The 21254-nt window shown below is 33.7% G+C and overlaps 1 protein-coding gene across 7 annotated transcripts in view; it reads right to left on the minus strand.

Annotated features, from left to right (window-relative positions):
- Positions 1–606: 606 nt before the first annotated feature.
- The window catches only part of YTHDF3 (YTH N6-methyladenosine RNA binding protein F3), a 37473-nt gene continuing 16825 nt past the window's right edge, over positions 607–21254 (minus strand). For 6 of the 7 annotated variants that reach the window (XM_090283634.1, XM_090283635.1, XM_090283633.1 and 3 more), the window contains one exon: positions 19966–21097. In XM_090283634.1, the coding sequence (XP_090139760.1) occupies positions 21044–21097 (54 nt within the window). In that variant the 3' untranslated portion in view covers positions 19966–21043. Of the gene's footprint in view, positions 3698–19965; positions 21098–21254 lie in introns of those variants that run through there. The other variant, XM_090283636.1, reaches the window with a different exon arrangement.

A 21254-nucleotide genomic window follows, 5' to 3' on the forward strand; every position in this document is an offset into this window, starting at 1 on the left:
AATGCAAACCCTTTCATTATTTGACCAGTGACAAGGCAGCTTCTGATGGTATGCAGTGGAACACGGGTGATTCTGTAAAACTCTGCCTCAGTCACAGGGCAACAGTGTGTGCATGCGTCTGGCAGATTTTGACATCAAAAACTAAAATCTTTGGTTTTCCCACCTCTGAACAACTACTTAGAAAACCCAGAAATAATCAATGTATCATCCAGCCACCACGATCCTATCTACAAAAGCTCTATCCCAAAGGACAATGTGCAGATGGCTAGAAAAGCATTCCTTGGTATAAAGAATGGGGGATCAGGTTTATCAGACAGCCTGTAACACTACTTCCTCCTATTACATGAAAATATACAGGCCTCATTCTCTTCGGCTCCAAGTTTAGTATTAAGAGGATATAATTCAATAAAATCGATTAAGATTAGGATAAGCTTTTATCCTCTCTTTTAATTTCCCAACTTAATTTAAATGGCCAACTAAAACAAGTGATATAATCTATCCATGCCTGAAAGATATTTCAGTCAAGAAATCCAGAATAGTCTTGACACAAATGCTTTCTAGCAAATAATACGTATTTATAAAGATAAAATGGAAAGAACACAGATATGAGTGAAGAATTTTTATTGAAACCCTCAAAGATTATAGAGGACCAAATGGTGAGTTTGGGTACCATAACAGAAAAATCTCACCCAACTGTACCATCATTCACAGGAATGAACAAACCCAAACACGACAAAATCCAAATTCTCATGTAATTGCTACAAGTGAATGTAAATTAACTAATCATTTTATCATAACCTTTCTGTAATCATATGAAAAAGGGAATTTACATGGCATAACAAAAGATATGCTAAACTTAATGAAAACACAATTCTCGTATTAAATTTCTCAAACTTACTTTTATAGGATGCAGAACGCACTTGAAATGATTAAATGACTTAAGCTGATTTTTTTATTGCAAACTGTTTTAACATCAGCTTAACCTCCATGCATGGTATTCAAAAAGAACAGTTTTTGAATTAGAAAGATCACTTAAGTTAACATGAGGAATTAAGTATTGAAATTAGGAAAAGGCTGGGTTTCTTTTGAAAGGAATCTTCAAGTACCAGTAAGTATAGAGAAAGAATACTAATTTTGGTTACATTTTTCCCCTTATTGTTAAATATACAAACTATTATACCTTTCAAAATAACATACCCACATAAGATAACTTTAACAAGAAAAATTCAAACCACATCTTGGAAAAACACTAAGCAAAAAATTTACTGGGCCAATCCTGTCTTAATTTGTGATTATTCAAACATTTGATTAAGTGTTTCCTGCTGTAGAGCCCAGGTTCTCTCCCTTTCGGTCCCTACAGTTAAGGAACATTCAGTTAGCTGTGCTATTGAGACAACCTGTGATTAATTTCACTTAAGAGGAAAAATATTTTGTAATATACGTATTGACAGACGAAGGAGGAAGAGAAAGTAGGTGCTTTGAAAAAACCGTAAATGAAAAAAAATTACCGATTGTAAAGGTAAAGTTTTTATTTCCAAAGGAATGCTGCACCCATTTCACTTAATATTAGAAATCCAGGTTAAAGGCACTGGGATGTACTCCTCACCATGAACAGACTACTCAATTACATTTGACATTTCTGAGTCTGCTGTTGCAATCAGACTGCTTGCTGAGTGTTTCTGTGACACTTCTTACATAGAAACCAAAGGTAAATCAAACAAGTTTCAATCCATTTATAATGTAACTAGTTTTATAAAAATATTCAGAGTTGCTAATAAAGCACCAAGAAAAAAGAGAACCTCAGAGGCCAGGACTCAGATCCTTTCTATGAGGTCACCCCTTTACAGTTTTCTCTAATAGGACCCCCAGAGTGACAACGGTCATCTTTGACATGTCCTACCTATATAATCTTAGGGATGTAGAACATTGCTGTGGTTACTATACCCAAATGCCAATTTTTATTATAAATAGTTAAGAGACATTTACTAGATAAGATTTCATGGCTTACTCTTAAAAAGGTAAAATAGGTGCAACTTTCCTTTAAGAAAGTCTTTATTTTATAATATAACATTAATATTTTAATGTTCCCTTCAGTAAACACTGATATAACTACAATGGAACTACCAAAGACCTGTGAAATAGCTACGATTATCTACAAATACTGTATTTTATTTCATTTGAATACAGCATCTGCATATTTTAAGAAAATATTGTACAAAAAAATTATATAAATGGAAGCCTCAAAGAAATAAGTCACTAAATTTTTGAATTGAAGTGATCAAAGATGTAAATGTAAATGCAAAGGTTTCTAAACATGATGTAAACATAAACGGAGTAATGCAAAACACCACGGTATTCAAATCTACTGTATTGCTATTTTCACCCTTCTCATATATTTTGACATAGCTCTCTCCTTTTGGAATAACATAAGGGACAGTACATTATCTTCATAACCATATACCACCAAGTCATTTAATACAGATGCTTGACACATTTAATTTATACAAAATCAATTTGCTTCAAGATACAAAATTAATGTTGATATGTAATTAATGAAAAAATGTTAAAAAAAAAACTATAAGAATACCCAGATATATGCTGTATTCCCATTTATATAGATCTGATCAATAAAACATCAACACATTCACTTAGATACTGATTTAATCAATGGATCAAGGCCATATTTTCAAAGTATTTTAAGGATGCCAGGACACTGCAAAAGCTGGAGAAGAGTGGAGGAACAGTATATGCTTGCTAAACAAGAACTATGTTTATTTAGCTAGTGAATACCTAGAGTAATAAATTTTTACTTCATGATAGCAATCAGGCTCGCAAACACCCAGAAATAGGAATTAAGGGTTTTAAATGTAGTTATAAAGGTCATAAAAAGTCTGATTAGACTGAGGTACATTTACTCAAAATTTTGAGATTCATTAAGTGGTAGCAAATAAAATAATTCCTCAGACAAATGCACATTTTTCAGTATACATATTATTGGGGCAAGGAGGGGAGAAGAATGTGCATTAAGTGGTGAAATCCACCAAGCTGCATATCAACATTCTGTTACACCAAACAATTTAAAGACAAGGGAAATGTTCTAATATAATCTGATTATGTTTCATTTGGCTAAAATAGAGCTTAAGGTTGCTTTGCCATATTAAAAGTTTACTACAATAATTCACATAAACATTTAGACTTGAACTCCAGGACTAAATATGGCATGATTATTTTGCTTTTAATCTGTCAAATAGCTAAAAATCGACAATTTAAAAACTACAACAAAGAAAAGTTGAAGCAGTGTGACTTACATCATTGAACCACTTCTAATGGTTAACTGTTAGTATTTAACAAATTCAAAGAGTTAATGAATCCTTGCATTCATTCAGTCTTCTGTGCCTTAGCTAGGATGCATAATTACAAAAGACAGCAGATACTGGTAAAAGCTTCAGGACAGAAAGTGCTTGACGAAGTTACAGTTCTCAAGTGTGTTTGGTGAGAGTGTAAGGGCAGATGCGCTGATGAAAACCATTACAAGAGTCAATTCTGTGTTAAAGAGTTCAAGGATGTCACCTTAAGCAGAAAAAAAGCTTTAATAACGTCTTCTTTGACTTATTAGGCATTTCCAGAGTCTACATCATTAGTGTTGTAATTCTAACAGGACATCTTCATATGGTTATTGTTTGTTTCTATTTCGCTCCTGAAAGAAAAACAAAAAATTTAACAAAATACCATCATTATATAAACATATAAATTATATTCACATATAATATAAACCCTTTCCATAAAAAAGTTCTTCAAATACTAATTCAAGTTCTTAGTTAAAACTGATTTACTATTACCGATACACAACCGAGTGAGATCATTACCACAAAACATTTCAAAATACAAAACTCCAAACATTTCTGGAGAATAAAGGCCCTCTCGACAGCCCTCTTTTCACACAGCATTTTGGTTAAGGTAAGAATATTACAATAATGTCTTTTTAGCTCTTTCAATGACTTTTTGATAGTAAGTTATCAAAGACTTAATAGGAGACTCCATAGCGGAAACTCTGTAGCAATCTCAAAACTGTTGGCTCAGGTGGGTTAGGATAAAAAGGATAACTGTCAGTTGTTAATTAAAAAAAAAATTCTTTGAGTCACAAACTTTCTCCATATCATGTTCTCACATTCAGCATAACTTCCCACATCAAGAAACAATATTTATTAACAATTCCTTGTAAGAAAGTAGAAATTCCTTGAACAAAAGTTAAACTAAGTCATATTTACCTAGAGAACTTCTGTCTTTTAATTGAATGCATCCTATAGTGTTTGTACCATCTTGTTTTAATGTGTAATTCAGTGGTCCTCAAACTTCAGCAACATTCAGAAACACCTAGATGGCTTGTGAAAACACTACTGGGTCCCCCAAATAGGAAGCTGAACCTATGAGTTTGCAGTTCTAACAAGTTCACAGGTGATCCTAATAATGCCAGTCCAAGAACCAGTCCAAAAACCACTGGTGTTTAACACATTATAAGACTCTTTGTTTTCACTACTCCCATTTTTCATGTTCCATAATAAATAAGAATACACTTTAAAAATGATCAAATTAGTTTCTTGTACTCTGTGACACCATCAGAAAATTAGAAGTTGTTACTAAATAAATTCCTTTTTTTTCATTTTAATATAATCCTAGAACTTAATAATGTTTAATACAAAAAGCTAGTAACTAAATGCTCTATTATATGATGACTACAAATAAAATTATTTCAGACACATAATTATCAGAGATATCCTGAAAATAAAAAACACCACACACACAAAAAAGACAGAGCTAGCAATTAATCCTGTTTCAAAAGAATAAGCAAAATAAAATATCCAACTACATAAAAGGCCAAGAATAAAAACATAAAATAAATAATTGGTACCAGACAACTTAGTCTAAGTTTACAAAGGCCCGAAAGCTTTTTAAAAACCAGCCTAAACATAGTTTAGTTTTCAGAAGGAAGAAAACAGATTTGTATGAGAAATACCAAATGCCTGCTTTAAGTAGCTAGGTATATCATAGGACAGGATTATAGATGAAACAAGAGGATGTAATAGGACACTGCTCATACCTCCCCATACAATGACTCATCGAAACTAGAGAAATTCATTAATTCCACAAGAGCCTCAAAATTACAGAAACAAAGACAATACCACTTCAGGATAAATTAGACAAGGAGAGAGGTTTAATTCCAGGGAGAAGATCAATTATATAAATAAGGAACATGTGTTATTTAAATAAGAGATGTTTCAGTTTGAAATATTATCAACTACACATTCTAACAATCAATAATATACAGATTATAAAATATGTAAGATATCTATATATGTAATACATAACCTCTAACTCAGGGAACAGGAAAAGAGGAAAATAAAAAGAAACTTCAAACAAAAAAAGACATAAAAAGTGGAGAAGAGTTTGAAAGATCTAGATTAATTAGAAAGCACAAAATAAGACGGCAAAAATATAATTTACATCAAGCAATCAAAATACATAGATTCATCAATGAAAACACAAAATAACAGCTGATATTTTTAAGAAAATTTAAATCCAGTTACACGTGATTTACAAGAAATAAATTTAAAACATAACACAAAAGAGTTAAAAGTAATAAAAGCAAACCAAAGACTGATACCACTATATTACTATAAGACAAATGGATTTCAAGGTGAAAACCATTGCTGGAGATAAAATAATCACCACATACTGAGAATAAGAAACATGTTTTTTAAAGCTACAACAATGTTAAACTAAAATTACAACTTTACATATATTAAAAGTTTTCAGAATTATGACAAGAGAATTTAACACATTTCTCTTAGTAATTGTTAGTGCATACAGATTAGCAAAAACACAGATTAAATATATAGAATACAGGAAACAGCCAAATAATGACAGTACACATTAAATCACCACAAAAAGTAACTATATGCTAGATCAATATCATACAGATCACATTTTCTAACATAAGTTTTAGAAGCAAAACAGATAATCCCAACCAAAAAACCTTACCCACATTTGGAAATTCTAAAACACACTCCTCATAGTGTCCCCCCACAATCATGAGAAATCCAAGAACATTTTACATCAGTACCATAATAAAAATGCTACATCTAAGTCCCCCCACCAAAATACTTAAATATCTGTATGTGTAGAACTTTTTAAAAAAACTAAAAAGGAATGAGCTCATCACCCAACTCAATGTTAGAAAATGTATTAAGCCCCTCAAAGTAGGAGGAATGAAAGAAACTGCAGCAGAAAAAGATAAAACAGAAAAAAATAAGAGAGAACCAAAGGACTAAAACTGAAAGCTGGTGTAGGGGGAAAACAAACTCAACAACAGAAATAAACCTCTGAAAAAATGAGTTAAAAAATTAAGCGTAAGTATCATGAAGACAGATACAACTGAAATAAAAGTACTATTGTCCTGGCCAGGTAGCTCAGTTGATTGGAGCACTGTCTCATATACCAAAAGGTTGTGGGTTCAATCCCCGATCAGGGCACATACCTAGGTTCCGGGTTTGATCCCTGTTCAGAGAGCATATGGGTGGCAACTGATCAATGTTTCTCTCTCTCTCTCTCTAAAATCAATAAATATATCCTCAGGTGAGGATTAAAAAAAAACAAAATAAAAATAAAGTGAACATGTAAAAAGACAACTAAAATAAAAATATTATTGTCAATATGCCAATATGCAAAAATGTTTAAAACAAAATGGACAACTTCCTAAAACTACAACTTATCAAAACAAACTTAATAATAAGATTACAATAACTAAAGAAGTTTAATCAGCAATTAAAAATCTACCCCAAGCAAAAAAGCCACCAGGCTCATATGGCATTACAGGTGCATCTGATTAATTGTCCCAGAATTGATAATTAATTCTAAACTTACACCTGGTTCCAGAAATTGAAAAAGAGCAACCATTTCCTGTTATATTTTGAGGTTAGCAATACTTTGATACTAAACAGTCCAGTCTCACCTGTCACCAAGGATCTCTTAAGGGCCGTTTTGTTGATAAAAGAGTGTGGAAGAGCATAGGTGGGAGCAAGGCCAGTAAGAAGGCTAGCACAATAATAACAACCCCTAGACTGGGGTGAAAAATGCTTGGAATTTGGATACATTTTGAAAGCAGTCAACAAACCTTGACTGGTTAGATATGGGTAAGAAAAAATATATCAAGAATGAATGAATAATGAGTCCAGCAGTCTTGGCCTCAACAACTGAAGGAACAGTGATGCCCTCTACACACACGATGGAGACAACCTGGGGCAGGCAAAGAAATTAGCTCTATTGAATTTATGATGCTTATTAGACACTTACATGAACACCAAGTAGGTAACTGGATACATAAATCTGGAGGTAAGAGGAAAGGTCCAGGATGGGCATACAAATCTGATAAGTCTGCAGTACATAAAAATTTCCAACAATAAACCTCAAGTCCTTCTCAAATCTATGGTCAATAGCACTGCTTTTATTTATTTATTTTTTCCAATCCTCACCCAAAGGCATATTTTCACTGCTTTTAAAAGAAGGGGAGAGAGAGAAATACTGGTGTGAGAGACATCGACTGGTTGTGTTCTCAACCCAGGATCGAACCTGGGTATGTGCCCTGACCAGAAATCAAGCCCACAGCCTTTCTGTCTACAGGACAACGCTCCAACGGAGCCACATCAGCTAGGGCAATACCACTGCTTCCAAACAAGTATATTACACAGTCAACTTCATAATTACACCTACTGCTGTGTCACTGGAAGGTAAACACAGGGAGAAAGCAAAGCTGAATTACACAAAAGGAGCCTTAGTCCCTGTCAGATCATGTAAACCTGGACTTTGGTAATCAACCTGGCCCTGGACTTAGCAGTTCCCAAAAGATGTTGATGGACTGAAACTTTCCCAGAGGAAATGCTAATAGGCTTAGACCGATATGTTAACTAAGCTGGTGTGGGAGAGGGAAAGATGTAAATGACCTACTGAATGTGTCAATATGCAAACTCCCCCTTACCGAAAGGTGTATAAAAGAGGTGCCTGCAGAAGTGTCGGTGGCGATTCCTACGTGCCCACGAGGACTGGGAATCACCCTTCCCCTATTCCCTTGCTCCTACAGGCCCACAAGGAGGACCGGAAGCTACCCCCACCCCCTCCGCCGCCATTTCACTTGCTCCTATGCGCCGTTGAGTCAGTCCGGGAAATCGCCTTTCCCCTTAACCACCTTCCCCCTTCCTTTGTTCCCTCAATAAACCAGTTATCTGTTACCACAGCAGTCTCTGGGCGATTTCTCAAGAGCAGGGCTACCCTGACAGTCCCGTACACCTGGTGAGGGACTGAGCCTCTGGTGATGATTCAAAATACATGTGCAACTCTTTAGGATACAAAGTTCCCAAAGTAATTCACAGAACTCAATTTTTACTTTTAATAATGACTGACAACTCAAAACACAATCTGTGGCGGGATCACTTTTCATTAACAGAGCTAGGCCTCAACGAGTGCTTTTGAATTTCTCACATAGTGCTTCTTCCTCACCCTGAGATAATAAGCAAAGGCACTGGAGACCAACATATGATCCCAAGGCTAAGACCCAGAAATTGGCCTGTGGAGGTAAACTCCAGAAGGAAGTTCACTTGCCAACCCATGTTGGTTTTCTTTTTGTTGTTTTTGTTTTGTTTTTTGACAGAGCTTATTAACATATGAGGAAATAAGAGCCAGATAACAAAAATTTCCTCAGCTTGCCCTTAACATTACACGTAAAAGTAACATATTCCTTTAATCAGCAGTAGGCTCATCACCATTGGCAATATTTCAGTTTTCATTAACCAGATCTGAGCACAAAAGGAAAAAGTAACTGTGTTTCTAAGAAAACAAACCACCCAGGAAGAAAGAGAATAAGCACTTAGAACAATAAAATAGAACTGCTGAGGAAGGAAACGAATACAGGGTGGGGGGAGCAAAAGCTGGCAAACAGGCACTTGAGATCCAAATGCCACAAAAACAAAGACCTTAGCTTCTTTAGAAATCTGATTTTCAAATTTAAGATTGCAGTAGATGAAGGGGGAAATGGTCACGGCCTCATGTGGAAAGCAGAATATTAGGTGCAAGATCACACACGCACGCACGCACGCACACCTGAAGATCACACACACGAAGAACAGATCCAACAGAGAATGAATATTCTAGGAGTAAGTAAAAGAACAAATGGAACAGTTAAATAAGAAACTCTCAAAGGCTTTGATACTCCTCCCTGCAAAAAGTGGGGCATAATTTTCCTCCTCTAGAGTGTGGGCTGGACATACTGACTTGCTTCAAAGAATAGTGTGTGCAAAGAGGGAAAAAAAGACATTCACTTTGAAGAATCCTAACAGACACAACCTGAACCAGTAAGTTACATATGATCAGATGAGGACACATCACTTATGTGGTAGTCTCCCCTAAAGCCTCTAACCTCAGTCTAATCTAGGAAAGACGGAGAAACTGTCATAGCCTTAATAAGACATGACAACTAAATGCAAAGCTGCTGTTCCAAATCTTGGAACATTTACCTAACTTCTTCAGTTACATAAATGTCTAATCACTATGTCGTACACCTGAAACTAATATAATGTATGTCAACTAGAAAACTGTTTTAAGTCTGTAGTTTAAACACTGTACCAAAGGTAATTTCTTAGTTTGGATAAATGTACTATTGACTACGTAACATGTTAATATTAGGGAAAACTAAATATAGGACATATAGAAACTTGCTACAAAATTATTTAATAGTTTTAAAAAACTGTAATGAAAAGTTAGAAAAATACAACTCCTAAATATATTGCTGCAGAAATATGAAAAATATTTATGTTCTACAGGGTATTATTTTAATGGCTGCCCTGCTTCTTTTTATTGTTCATGATATGTGTTAAATTCTGCCCAAGTTAAAACCAGTGAAGTATCAGATTATATTTTTAAAGTTTAAAAGAAAAAGGTGTGTATATTTCAAAAAAAGACTAAGTTTATAGATGAACAAATGACCAAAGTTAAAATACATAATTAAATTCTTCTGAAAAATTAATCACCAGAAATGAAATCTGAATAGGTTGGCTGACAGGATTGGAAAAATTCATGCCACAGAGCAGAACAAGAGTAGTAACAGACAGATAAAACCCCTCGCTGTTCAAAAGCCTGTACATTTGTCCAGAGCCATTGAAGTGCTATAATACCGAGATAAGCATGACATGCACTGTCCCAACATCATGATGAATCCTTTTGTATTAAGAGAGCAAAGGACAAAAATTGTACAGAAAACAGACCAATTTGCACTGCAAAATTTAAACCAAAAGATAATCCAGGGAAAGGACAACGATTATGCTTTGGAGGTTGTTTTTGGAAGTCAACTCTTCGAACTTTGAATTTATGCTTCCATTTAATTGAGTGTCACATTCTTGATCCTCAGCATGAGCACACTGTAATAGAGCTGCTTTAAAAGATTCTAGTGTATAAATGTGCATTTATAAAGTATTATTTCAAGTTTGAGAAAACAGATGTAATCTAATAATACATACTATCGACCAAAGATCAAATGGCCTCAAAGTGTACTACAAAGTGGGAGAGCTGGGAAGAAGTTCAAATGGTGAAAATGGTATCCATTAGTTTAAGTGGTCCAAATGAGAGGAAGAATATGGTTCTAAGACTTAGGACTAATTCATGTTTTGAGCTATGATTTAGTTTCTGCAAAATAGTATCACTTAACACACTAATTTTTTTAAATGTGTACTCTTATTCTGGTTTTAGAGTTTACACTTATTTTCATGTTTAAGTAATACTATATTAAAATTAAAATTGCAAGAAAAAAAGAAAAGCATAAAAATCAAAAAGAAATAAAATGGCCTCTATTTGCAGACAACATGATAGTCAAGCAGAAAATTCTACACGTTCTATCAGGACTACTAGACCTAATAAGGTCACAGGATACCAGGACATTTCTATAAACCAACTGGGAAGTAAAAACTGAAAATGCAATTACAATAACAATAAAAATATAAAATACTCAGCAATAAATTCAGCAAGAGACATGCTGGTCCTCAACAGCGAAAACTACAAAAATGAGAGGATCTTTTGTCTCTCCAAGCAGACTTAGTTTTAAAAAGGTAGGGGGCTATTTATCTTTAGTAACTTTTAATATTTATCTTGTGAATGAAAAGGGAACAATATATATGGCGCTACAGGTTTACTAGATGTGTGCTAGAATTCTCAGGAAACAAAAATTGATCTGGGATCTGGTAACAGAGGTGCCTGGAGCCAAAGCAAAGGACTCCATACGTAATTCTATTTTAAAGCCAGATTTTGGACTCTTCACAATAAAATGAAAATGATAGAATGATTAATTCCAGATTGCTGTTCACAACTGAAACTGTCCACTAGTAGCTTTTTATACCCTGGTTCTTTTATTATATATCTGATAATCTTTTTTCCATTCCTTTATGTTATTTCAATATTGATTGTCAAATGTGTTAAGATACTAGAGTTAAAACACCTGTAAAGTTTTCTGCCAAGAGACAGTGAAGTAGTTTCACTCAGAAATTAAGAGTGCAATATATAAACCCATTTCACCTAATGATGGGGATATATTCTGAGAATGTCGTTAGGTGATCTTGTCATGGTGAGAATATCAAGAGTGCATTTATACAAACCTAGATGGTACAGCCAGCCTACTGCTCCTAGGCTACAAACCTGTCCAGGTTACTGTACTGAATAGTGCAGGCAATTATTACACAATGGTATATATATTTGTATATTTAAACAAAGAAAAGGTATTTGATGTAAAAGATGAAAAAGTGGTGCACCTGTATAGGGCACTTACTATGAATGGAACTTGCAGGACTGGAGCTTGCTCTGGGTGAGTCACTGAGTGACCAGTAAGTGAATGTAAAGGTCTAGGGTATTACTATACACACCTGGAGACACTATGAACACTGTCCCCCAAGCCCTCCCCTGCTTCCTTCTGACAGGGCCAGAAATAAAACACCGAAGCTCTGTCTGTGCTGCTCCCTGAACAGGGGATATGGGCTGGACTGATTGGTAGTACCCAGAAATGGGCTTGCACATGCGTTACCATAATAGTGACCATCATGAGGTAGTGAAAGGTGGCCTGAGGGTTAATAAGAAATCAAGATGGAGAGATGAAGGAACACAGAGGATTGCCATGGCAATGTGGTTCTGGTTATTGCGTGCTGGATCAACAGTCAGATTAAGGAACAAACTTTGTGGTATTCATAAGAGGGGAGAAGGTGTCTTAACATGGAAAGGGTGTAGAATTAAGAATTCATAGTTTGACTTTGGAAATTTGTTTCTGGTTCCATTCACTTTCTGGCACAAAGGGGTTTCTCTAGAATTAAACAGATGTTTAAGTATCTATGCTTTACATCATTACAGTCTGAAAATACTAAGTACAAGGACAGGCTGGCTCCACACTACCAACAGGAAATTCAGCGCTATTATAATCTCATGATACCACTGCTATATATGCAGTCCACTGTTGATCAAAACATCATTATGCTACACATGACTGAAGTTAGTAAATGTTCTAAATTAAGAAAACTTCTAAAATATACTATTAACAGGAAAGAATTCAATAATGTAAGTTACTTCCTGAAACAAAACTATTTCATATTACTTACAGTTAAATATATACGTATGTTCCTGAAGTACTCAAGTATTTGCTGCTGAAGAAAAATAAATGAAATAATTGAAACACCATTCTGCTTAATGATGACTGTTCATACCATAATAGCTATGAAACAAATACCTCCCAAAGGTATACAGTATTCCCTCACTTATCGTGGGTATTATGTTCTAGACCTCCCCCCCCACACCGTGAAGTAGGAACCTTACATTTATACTCTTAAACCTACGTAACTTTAACAACATACATATACAGTACCGCAAAACCCCGCGATATAGCAAAAAATCCACGATAAATATTTTAAAATCCCGTGACACAGTGAGGCTGCGATAAGTGAACCACGATATAGAGAGGGACTACTGTATACAATTAATCCAGTAAACTACTGGAAGTTCATTTACTAAAAAAAAACCTCGTAAAACTCTATCAACATTGAAACATAACAGACACCATTAACTCTCTTATGGGGCAATAAAATTAATCTGAGGGAAAAGAAAAGTATTATAAAATGTTTATTGAAGCACCTCTTCCTTTCCCACATCTGGCTTATCAAAAATATTTACCAAATTCAGGATAGAGTATTACTGCAATAAAAACAAAATCATCTTGACTATTCAAAATATCAGTTTTATTAAAACTCACTTAATATGTAATACAAAAGTTTATGGTATCAAGTATGATACATCCTGTTCCAAAACCTATTTTCGAAAGAAACATTCTTCAAATTTTACAGTAAAGATCAAAAGAAAAGCAATATTTTATATACTGAATTTGTTTCTATAAATCATAATAAATTCATTAACTAAGAACTACAACCACAGAAGTTTACCAAAAGGCAATCGAATAAAGACTTCAACCTAAGAACTACAATATGATTAAGAGGACAACATTAAACTACATGCTCTACTTGAGAAAAAGAAAGTAAAGATGGCCTCTGACTGACAGTGGTTCGAATTACTATTTTTTGAATTTACAAAGGTGCAAAAGCAATACACACAGTAAATTCCACTAAGTAATATTATTATAAAATAGGCTTTGTGTTAGATGATTTTGCCAAACTCTAGGCTAGGTGTTCTGAGCACATTTAAGGTAGGCTATGATGTTCTGTAGCTTAAGTATATTAAATGCATTTGCAACTTACAGTATTTTCAACTTACTATAGGTTTACTAGGATGAAACCCCATTGTAAGTGAAGAAGCATCTGTACATATAGAAGTGTTGGCAGAGGTGTAATTATTGTTGGAAGTGATTTCTTGTATATCAACACAACTTGGTAAGTTTGAGCTAGACCTCTTTCTGAGAGAATAGGTAAATGCCATATTTTGGAAGTTCATCTCAAAGTTACAGGCAAGTGACAACTCTTAATTATTCCTATATGAAATTAGAAGAACTAAAAATTTCACCTCAGATTTTGATTTTTGATTAATAAGGATTCATGAGAATCAAAGAATAGAGTAGGATCTAAATGACACATTCAGTACAACAAAAGTAAAATTTCAATGAAAGGATTATTAGTCAAAAGTAGACTCTAAAGCTATTTAGATTACTTGAATTTATACAGGACAAATATACCCAGGACATTATCAAGTCTTTGTTTTCCCTTCTTTTTCCAATTAAACCAGCTCTATCATTAAAAATAATACAATATAAACATCAAGTTGAGGTTTAAAAAATCCCCCCTAACCTCCTCTAACCCCTTCTATTTTAAGTTCCTCTGAGGGGTTGCCACTAATACTTTAAGTAGCAAATACAGAAATTTCTTGATTTAACAATTCAGACACTATCAATTCCCACTGCATACAATGAGTAATTTATCACAGTTAAATGTTTTACTCTCCCCTTCTCTTCCCCCTCTCTACATTAGAAGCCATACCATTTTTAGTTCTAATGACTGTTCTTATGACTTTAAATAATATGCTTAAGGCACAATTGCTTATATCTATAAGATATATAATCTCTGTAAACAATTATGTTACCTTCAGAAAGATGAGGAAGTTAGTGAATCATACCCTTCCTCAAATCTTTCCTTCCTTCCTGCTCCATAACATGGTCTACCTATAATTAATTTCTTACATACCATTATCCATTTCTACAAACGAAAAAACCATTTAACTTGAATGATCAAGTACGGTTCCTAAATAAAGTACAATAATTAAACTAATAAAGTTCTACGACATTCAAACTCCCCCCCAAAAAAATATTTTTCTAAGCATTTATTCAGTTAACATGTTTATGAAACACCTACTATGTGCCAAGCATTAGGTGCTAGGGCTTCAGCAGAGAAAAATGCAAGTCCTTCTCTCACAGAGCTAGCTTATGGTCCAATGAGAACAAAGATTTGCTAGAGATTTTTCCTTTGTAGCTTCCTTCATATCTCCAAGGTCAGCAGTTCCCAAGTGGGGGCTCATTTCATTGGTCAGGCTTCCAGTACTGATACATATTATATATACAATGAAGACCAGTCTGATGCAAAATGCATCTTGAGTTGTCACTGAGAGATTTATTTGTTCTAGTATAATCAGCTACCAGGTCTTACTATCCTTCTTGAATTTCTTTTTCACTCTCTTGAAATAGCTCAAGTAACTTTCTCATGAAGGGCATCTAGCTAAGCTCTCATACGCCTGAAATCTTTTATTTTGCAATGCCCTCAATGACAGAATTTAACACTCATCTTAAAAACATAATATACTGCATCTCCTCTACTCCAAAAAGTTTATATGTATTGAGTATCCAAAGCTGTAGAAAAGAATTCCCATGACAGTCTGATTTTCCTTTCTTTGTAATTTGTCTTTTGCTTGGAAAACTTTTAATATCTTTTTAACCTTTTTCTTTTAAAATTTTAAATAACCTTGTTGGTCACCCAGTGAGCACATCCTTCTGAAAACATGTATCTTTCAGTATGGAAATTTTTCCTTCAATCATTCATTATTTTTTCCTGTACTCTTTTAAACACTTCTTTAAGAGAGATAGTGGATCTCTTCTCCTTCCACCGTATCTTTCACACTTTGTATTTTTCATCTCTATTGCTCCACATTTGGAAGTTTCATTGATTCAAAATCCTGGATCATCAAGTGGATCTAAAGCATAAATATCTTATTAATCTGCTTGTTCACTGCTTATTTTGAGTATCACATTTCTCATTTCCAAGAACATTTTGTGGTTTTCTTATCTTTTTACATGTGAAACCCGCCTAACATCAAATCAAATTTTGTTTTGTATTTTAAATTATCTTCTGCTGTCTGAATGAAGTACTTTTGTGGGTTCGTCTTGGTTGTTCCTTCAACAAGCTTGATATGTCCTTTTATCAAACATCTGTGTTCAAATCTAAGTATGAAGAACCACTCAAATACTACAATATCTGGTATTGATTTCTCCTACAGTTTTAGCCTGACTTTGTAAGTTCGATATAACAAGACAGGATACCCTCCTCAGGAATGGCAAGCTGGGGAATTCCTCTATTGACAAAATAACCAAAAAAAAAAAAGTCAACAGGCTCAAGAATTTAAAGAAAAACATGAACATAATAAGAGAAATGTGAGAAAGCTACAGTAACATATTTAAGTACAAAGACCTATTGTAACATTTTTAAGTACAAAAACTTCTATGAAAAAGCATAGGAAAAAAATCTTCTTAAATTTGAGGAGAGCAACGATTTAAAGTCGGATTAGTATAGCTGTCTAAAATTGTTATTATTCAAAACTGTTTTGGCTATACTAGGGTCTATACCTGATCTTAGCCTGGAACTTACACTAAAAAAAAAATTTTTTTAAAGGCTTACAAGAGACTGTGGATCAACTAACAGAGTCCTGTAGTTATGCTAGGAAACATACACTATACTTTTTACAGGTAAAGAACCATGATGTATAAAACTTACTCTCAAATTGTTAAAAAATAATAATAAAGCAAACAAGGAAGAATGTTAACATGTAAATCTGGATAAAAGGCATACAAGTGTTATACATACTATCCTTATTCTTACAAATATATCCAGATAAAAAGATGGAAAAAAAAAGATTCACTCATACTGCTGCATGTAGCAGCAAGTTTAATCATTCCACATTACTCTACCACCAATGTGTCTTGGTCATTTTCCTGCTGACAGACATTTGGATTGTTCCCTGTTTTTTTTTTCTTACTATTATTGCCTGTGCCCCTAAGAACATTCTTGTGTCTTCTGGGGCATGTGAAAAGTTTTTCATAGGTATGTAACCTAAAGGAAAACTGCTGAATTATAAGGTATATGTAATGCTCAGCTTCATAAGAATATGCAAAACTGCCTCTGCACAGGGCTTTATCAATTTAATGTTCCCATCTGCGATTTTATAAGAGATTTTGTTTATCTACAGTCTTTCAAATAGTTGAATCAAATTTCTTAATTTTGCAAACAAATGAATATGAAATATTTTCTCATAAGTCTTGATTTGTATTTTCCTATTTATTATTAAGACTGAATATCTTTTTATATACTTATCAGCCATTTCTATTTCTTCTCATGAAATGACTATCCATACATCTCTTGGCCCACTTTTCTACTAAATTATTTATCTTTTTCTTAAACTGACTCAAAGGAGTTCTTCATTCTTTTTATTCCTGATACCAATCTTTGGTCAGTTGTGTTCAAATTTTTCCCAGTTCCTAATATGTCTTTCTGGTTTCTTTAAAGCATCTTTTGATGAGATTTTAATATAGTCAAATTTTATTAATCTTTTCTTTTATAATTAGTGTTTTGCCTTGTTTAAGAAACCCTTCTTTACCCAAAATCTGAAGGATATGCATCTGGGAGAATGTAATCTTCACATATCAGAAGCCTTGAGGAATTTGAGCTAAATATAAGACAGACGGGGTCATGTTAAAAGAGAAGGCTAAAGAAAAACTCCTTTAATTTAAAAGATTAAAAAGCATAACAAGTAAAGAGAATCCCACCAAAACACCATTAATTTGTCCTTTGGATAGTGCTGGGGAGAACCTAGAACACACATCCTTCCTTCATCACTGGGATATCAAGAGTATTTGGAAAGCAGTTTTGCTAGAAAGCCAAAGTGCAAAGTATAAGTACATCTAAGAGGAAAATCTACAAATTCTACCTGGACAAGAGGTAACAACACCAGGAAGAAATCTGGGCAAGGACACATGACAACACAAGTGTTAAACAGTTAATATGCAGGAAAAACTTTCCTGACATGGAGGTTTCAAACTCAAAGGAAAATCAAATTTCACCTTGTAGCTTATCCACTGTACTGGTTCTCCCTTCACAGGCTGATGAATTGCTTACCTGGTAAAGTCAATTTACATCGTATCATGCCTCTCCCATCTCATGCAACTAACACCAAGCATTAAAATGCAAAACAAACACCAAGACCAATAACAACAACAACAACAACAACAACAACAACAAAACACGCGCTATTTGGGGGCAAATACCTGACTTGGATGATCAATCCTCTTCTTTGTTCAATGATGACAGGGGGAAAAAAGTCAGAATGAGTCAAAAGGATACTAACAAAACTAAAATGAGTCCAGATGATGGCTGCCAGATACTAGATTTGGGGGAAGAATGTAAACACAAAGGAATAGTACAAGATAGTTTTGAAGGAATAATGGAACTATTCTGTATACTGACTGTGGTGGTTACACAATTATATCAATGTGTTAAATTCATAGAACTGTACAGGGACTATTCTGTACCCTAATTGTGGTGATTACATAAACAATACAAATGTGTTTAATTCACAGAACTGTACATACCAAAAAAATTTTACTGTATTATTTAAAATTTTTTTAAAGAAATTATATACAAGTATTTATAGAAGCTTTATTTACATTTCTCAAAAACTGGAAACAATCCAGGTGTCCTTCAAAGAACAGATGAATGAACTGGTAAATCCATACAATGAAATAGTACTTATTAATAATTAAAGGGAACAAAGACTTGACATACAAACAAAAAAAAAAACAAGTTGAAAAGATATCATGCTGAGGGAAAAGCCAGTCTTAAAAGATTACACACTGTAATTTCACTTATCTAACATTATGGAAAATGCCTTCTAGAGACAAAACACATCAGTGAATTAGGGGAAAGGGAAGCGCTTGACTACAAAGCAGCAGCAAAAGGAAATTTACAATTTTACTGCATGTAAATTTAATAAAAGAAACAAGTTAAAAAGAACATGAAAGAGAAAGACATTTCTAAAAATGATTATAGGAAGCAAAAACAAGCTGTGAATAGTCATCTTTGTGCCCTCCAAAATCAAATGGACTCTGGATCAAGGGATTCAATTAAGAAAATAATCAACAGATGTAAATAGGAGCCAGATTGATAATATAAGCAAACATGTCACTGAAGAATTAAAAACATCACAAATCACAAAATCAACACAAAGCAAATCATATCAATACCATGGAAATTCAAATTTAAGAAATTCTCCAAATGCAGGAAAAAATAATAATAATAAAAAACAATGACACTGAAGGACAAAGATTCAACATATTTTGACATTATTAGAGAAAATAAAAATAAAAACCTGGCCTATAGACAAAGAATTAAAGAAAATTTTAATACTCATATTGGACACATTCTACATAAGGTCTACATTGCAAGAATAAAGAAAAATCTTTTATGCAAATAAACAGATATAGCTATTTCCAAAGAAAGAAAATTCAGGCTGGTCTCAGACATCTTCATAATATAAAACTATAAAGCAAAGCCTAAATAAAGACTGTGACTCCAAAATTCTATATCCATGTAAACTATTGTTCACATATCATGGCTAAAGAAAGACCTTTTAGCATTTTGAAGGGCTTAATAAATATATTATCAAATTACTTTCTAAAAAACTTTTTTAATTAAATAAGATATAAATATGTCAAAATTAATTAGATATTAAAAAGACTGGCAGAAAACAATGAAACAATTTAAATATCAAGTTTTGAAGTTTAAATCACTGTTGAATGTATGATTACAAAACAGAATGTAATGGTCATAATTCCTAAGACAATTACATAATAAAAAAGTTAAACTAGGATTAAATTTTTACATTGAGAAGAAATGTGGGAAAACATGAAAGGATGACCTCTCCCTAATGGTGAGAAAAAAAAAGTTGATAAATATTTCCCTGTTTTGCATCTTTCTCCGAGACTAAGTAATCTCATCCCACTTCCACAGAATCATCTGTTTAAGAAGCTCCCAATCTGTGATTCCCACATCTAACTGCCTAATCAGATTTCACTGTCTGTATTTCTCAAAGGCATTTTAAAATCAGGATATCCTAAAGGACCATCTTTATCTGTATCCTACCTTTCGTATCCCAAATCATTTTCCCTGACCCACTATTTGTAATGGCAGTTGCAAGTTTGAGTAGGGCCTTAAATATCAAACAGTCATTTGTTTTTCCCAAAGCAAATTTTCTAACAATTCAGTTCAGGCATCATTAGCAGCAAAATCACCAAGGTGCTTGATTAAAAATGTACTCTACCTTATCAAATATATCAGATTCTCCTCCTAGGGTGGGTCTCAAGAATCTGCATGTTCAAGAAGCACCCGGAATGATATTTTATGTGCCCTAAAATTTGGGAATTACTGCTCTAGGATCATTATATTTCAACATTACTCACGAGTAAGAAATATTAATTGAAATAGTTCCCTCTTCTGCCAAGATCAAGAAGCCACAAGATGTTTATGTTCACACACACATAGAAATCTACTTAAGTTCCTGTTTTAACTTCTATGTACAAGCTTTTCATGGTACCCACCATAATTTATTGAGAAGCTTCTATAAACTTTATCCCTGATTCATTTGAACTTTAAATGTATTGTCTATGGAAAATCTACTAGTAACCTACTCAATCCATTCTTTTTATCCTAAAAATAGCACCCTCCCCCACATACCACTTTCCTTTTTTAGTTTGAAACAGAAAACATTCCCAAGCCTGTCTTGTGTGCTTTATGATCAAATCTGGCCAATATGATGCAAGCATGAAGAGTAAGTAACTTCTTGGAAACTCTCCCTTCAAGTCTCAGAGTTAAGAGAATTAGAAATCAAATTCCACAGTCTAAATCTAAAGCCCATGTCTTTCTAACTCTTGGCTGCCTCCCTAAAGTCAAATCTTTACTATATTTTGTACAAGTGATCTAACTACACAATTATAAAAATGCTTCAGGAGTTTTAGGAAAAAATATTTTATTTCTCATAAATACAAAATGAATAATGTTCAAACATCGATTTAAAAGCTGTTTCAAACTCCAGACACATTTTGTCATAAAATTAACTTTTGAGATTAGAAGTCCCTTGCCAGTTCTTAAGCCTGCTTAATTACAAATGCAGAATTCACTGAGCTTTGATGAACTCGACTCAATGATCTTTATCACCTGAGGAGTATGAAGAATAGGCAGGAAGCAAATTCAGAGTAAGGGTTACCCTTGGGAAGGAAAAGAGGAAATGTTTCAAACATGGCATCACAAGCTTTCAAAGATGTTTGTAAAGTTGTTTTTTAAGCTAAGTGTTGATTTCCTTCAGAGTAAAGTTCTTAAACTCAGAATGTAATATTAGAAGGCATTAAAGAATACCCATCCATG

The sequence above is a fragment of the Furipterus horrens genome, unplaced genomic scaffold, assembly GCF_987537825.1.
Source record: "Furipterus horrens unplaced genomic scaffold, mFurHor1.1.pri manual_scaffold_7, whole genome shotgun sequence".
NCBI lineage: Eukaryota > Metazoa > Chordata > Mammalia > Chiroptera > Furipteridae > Furipterus > Furipterus horrens.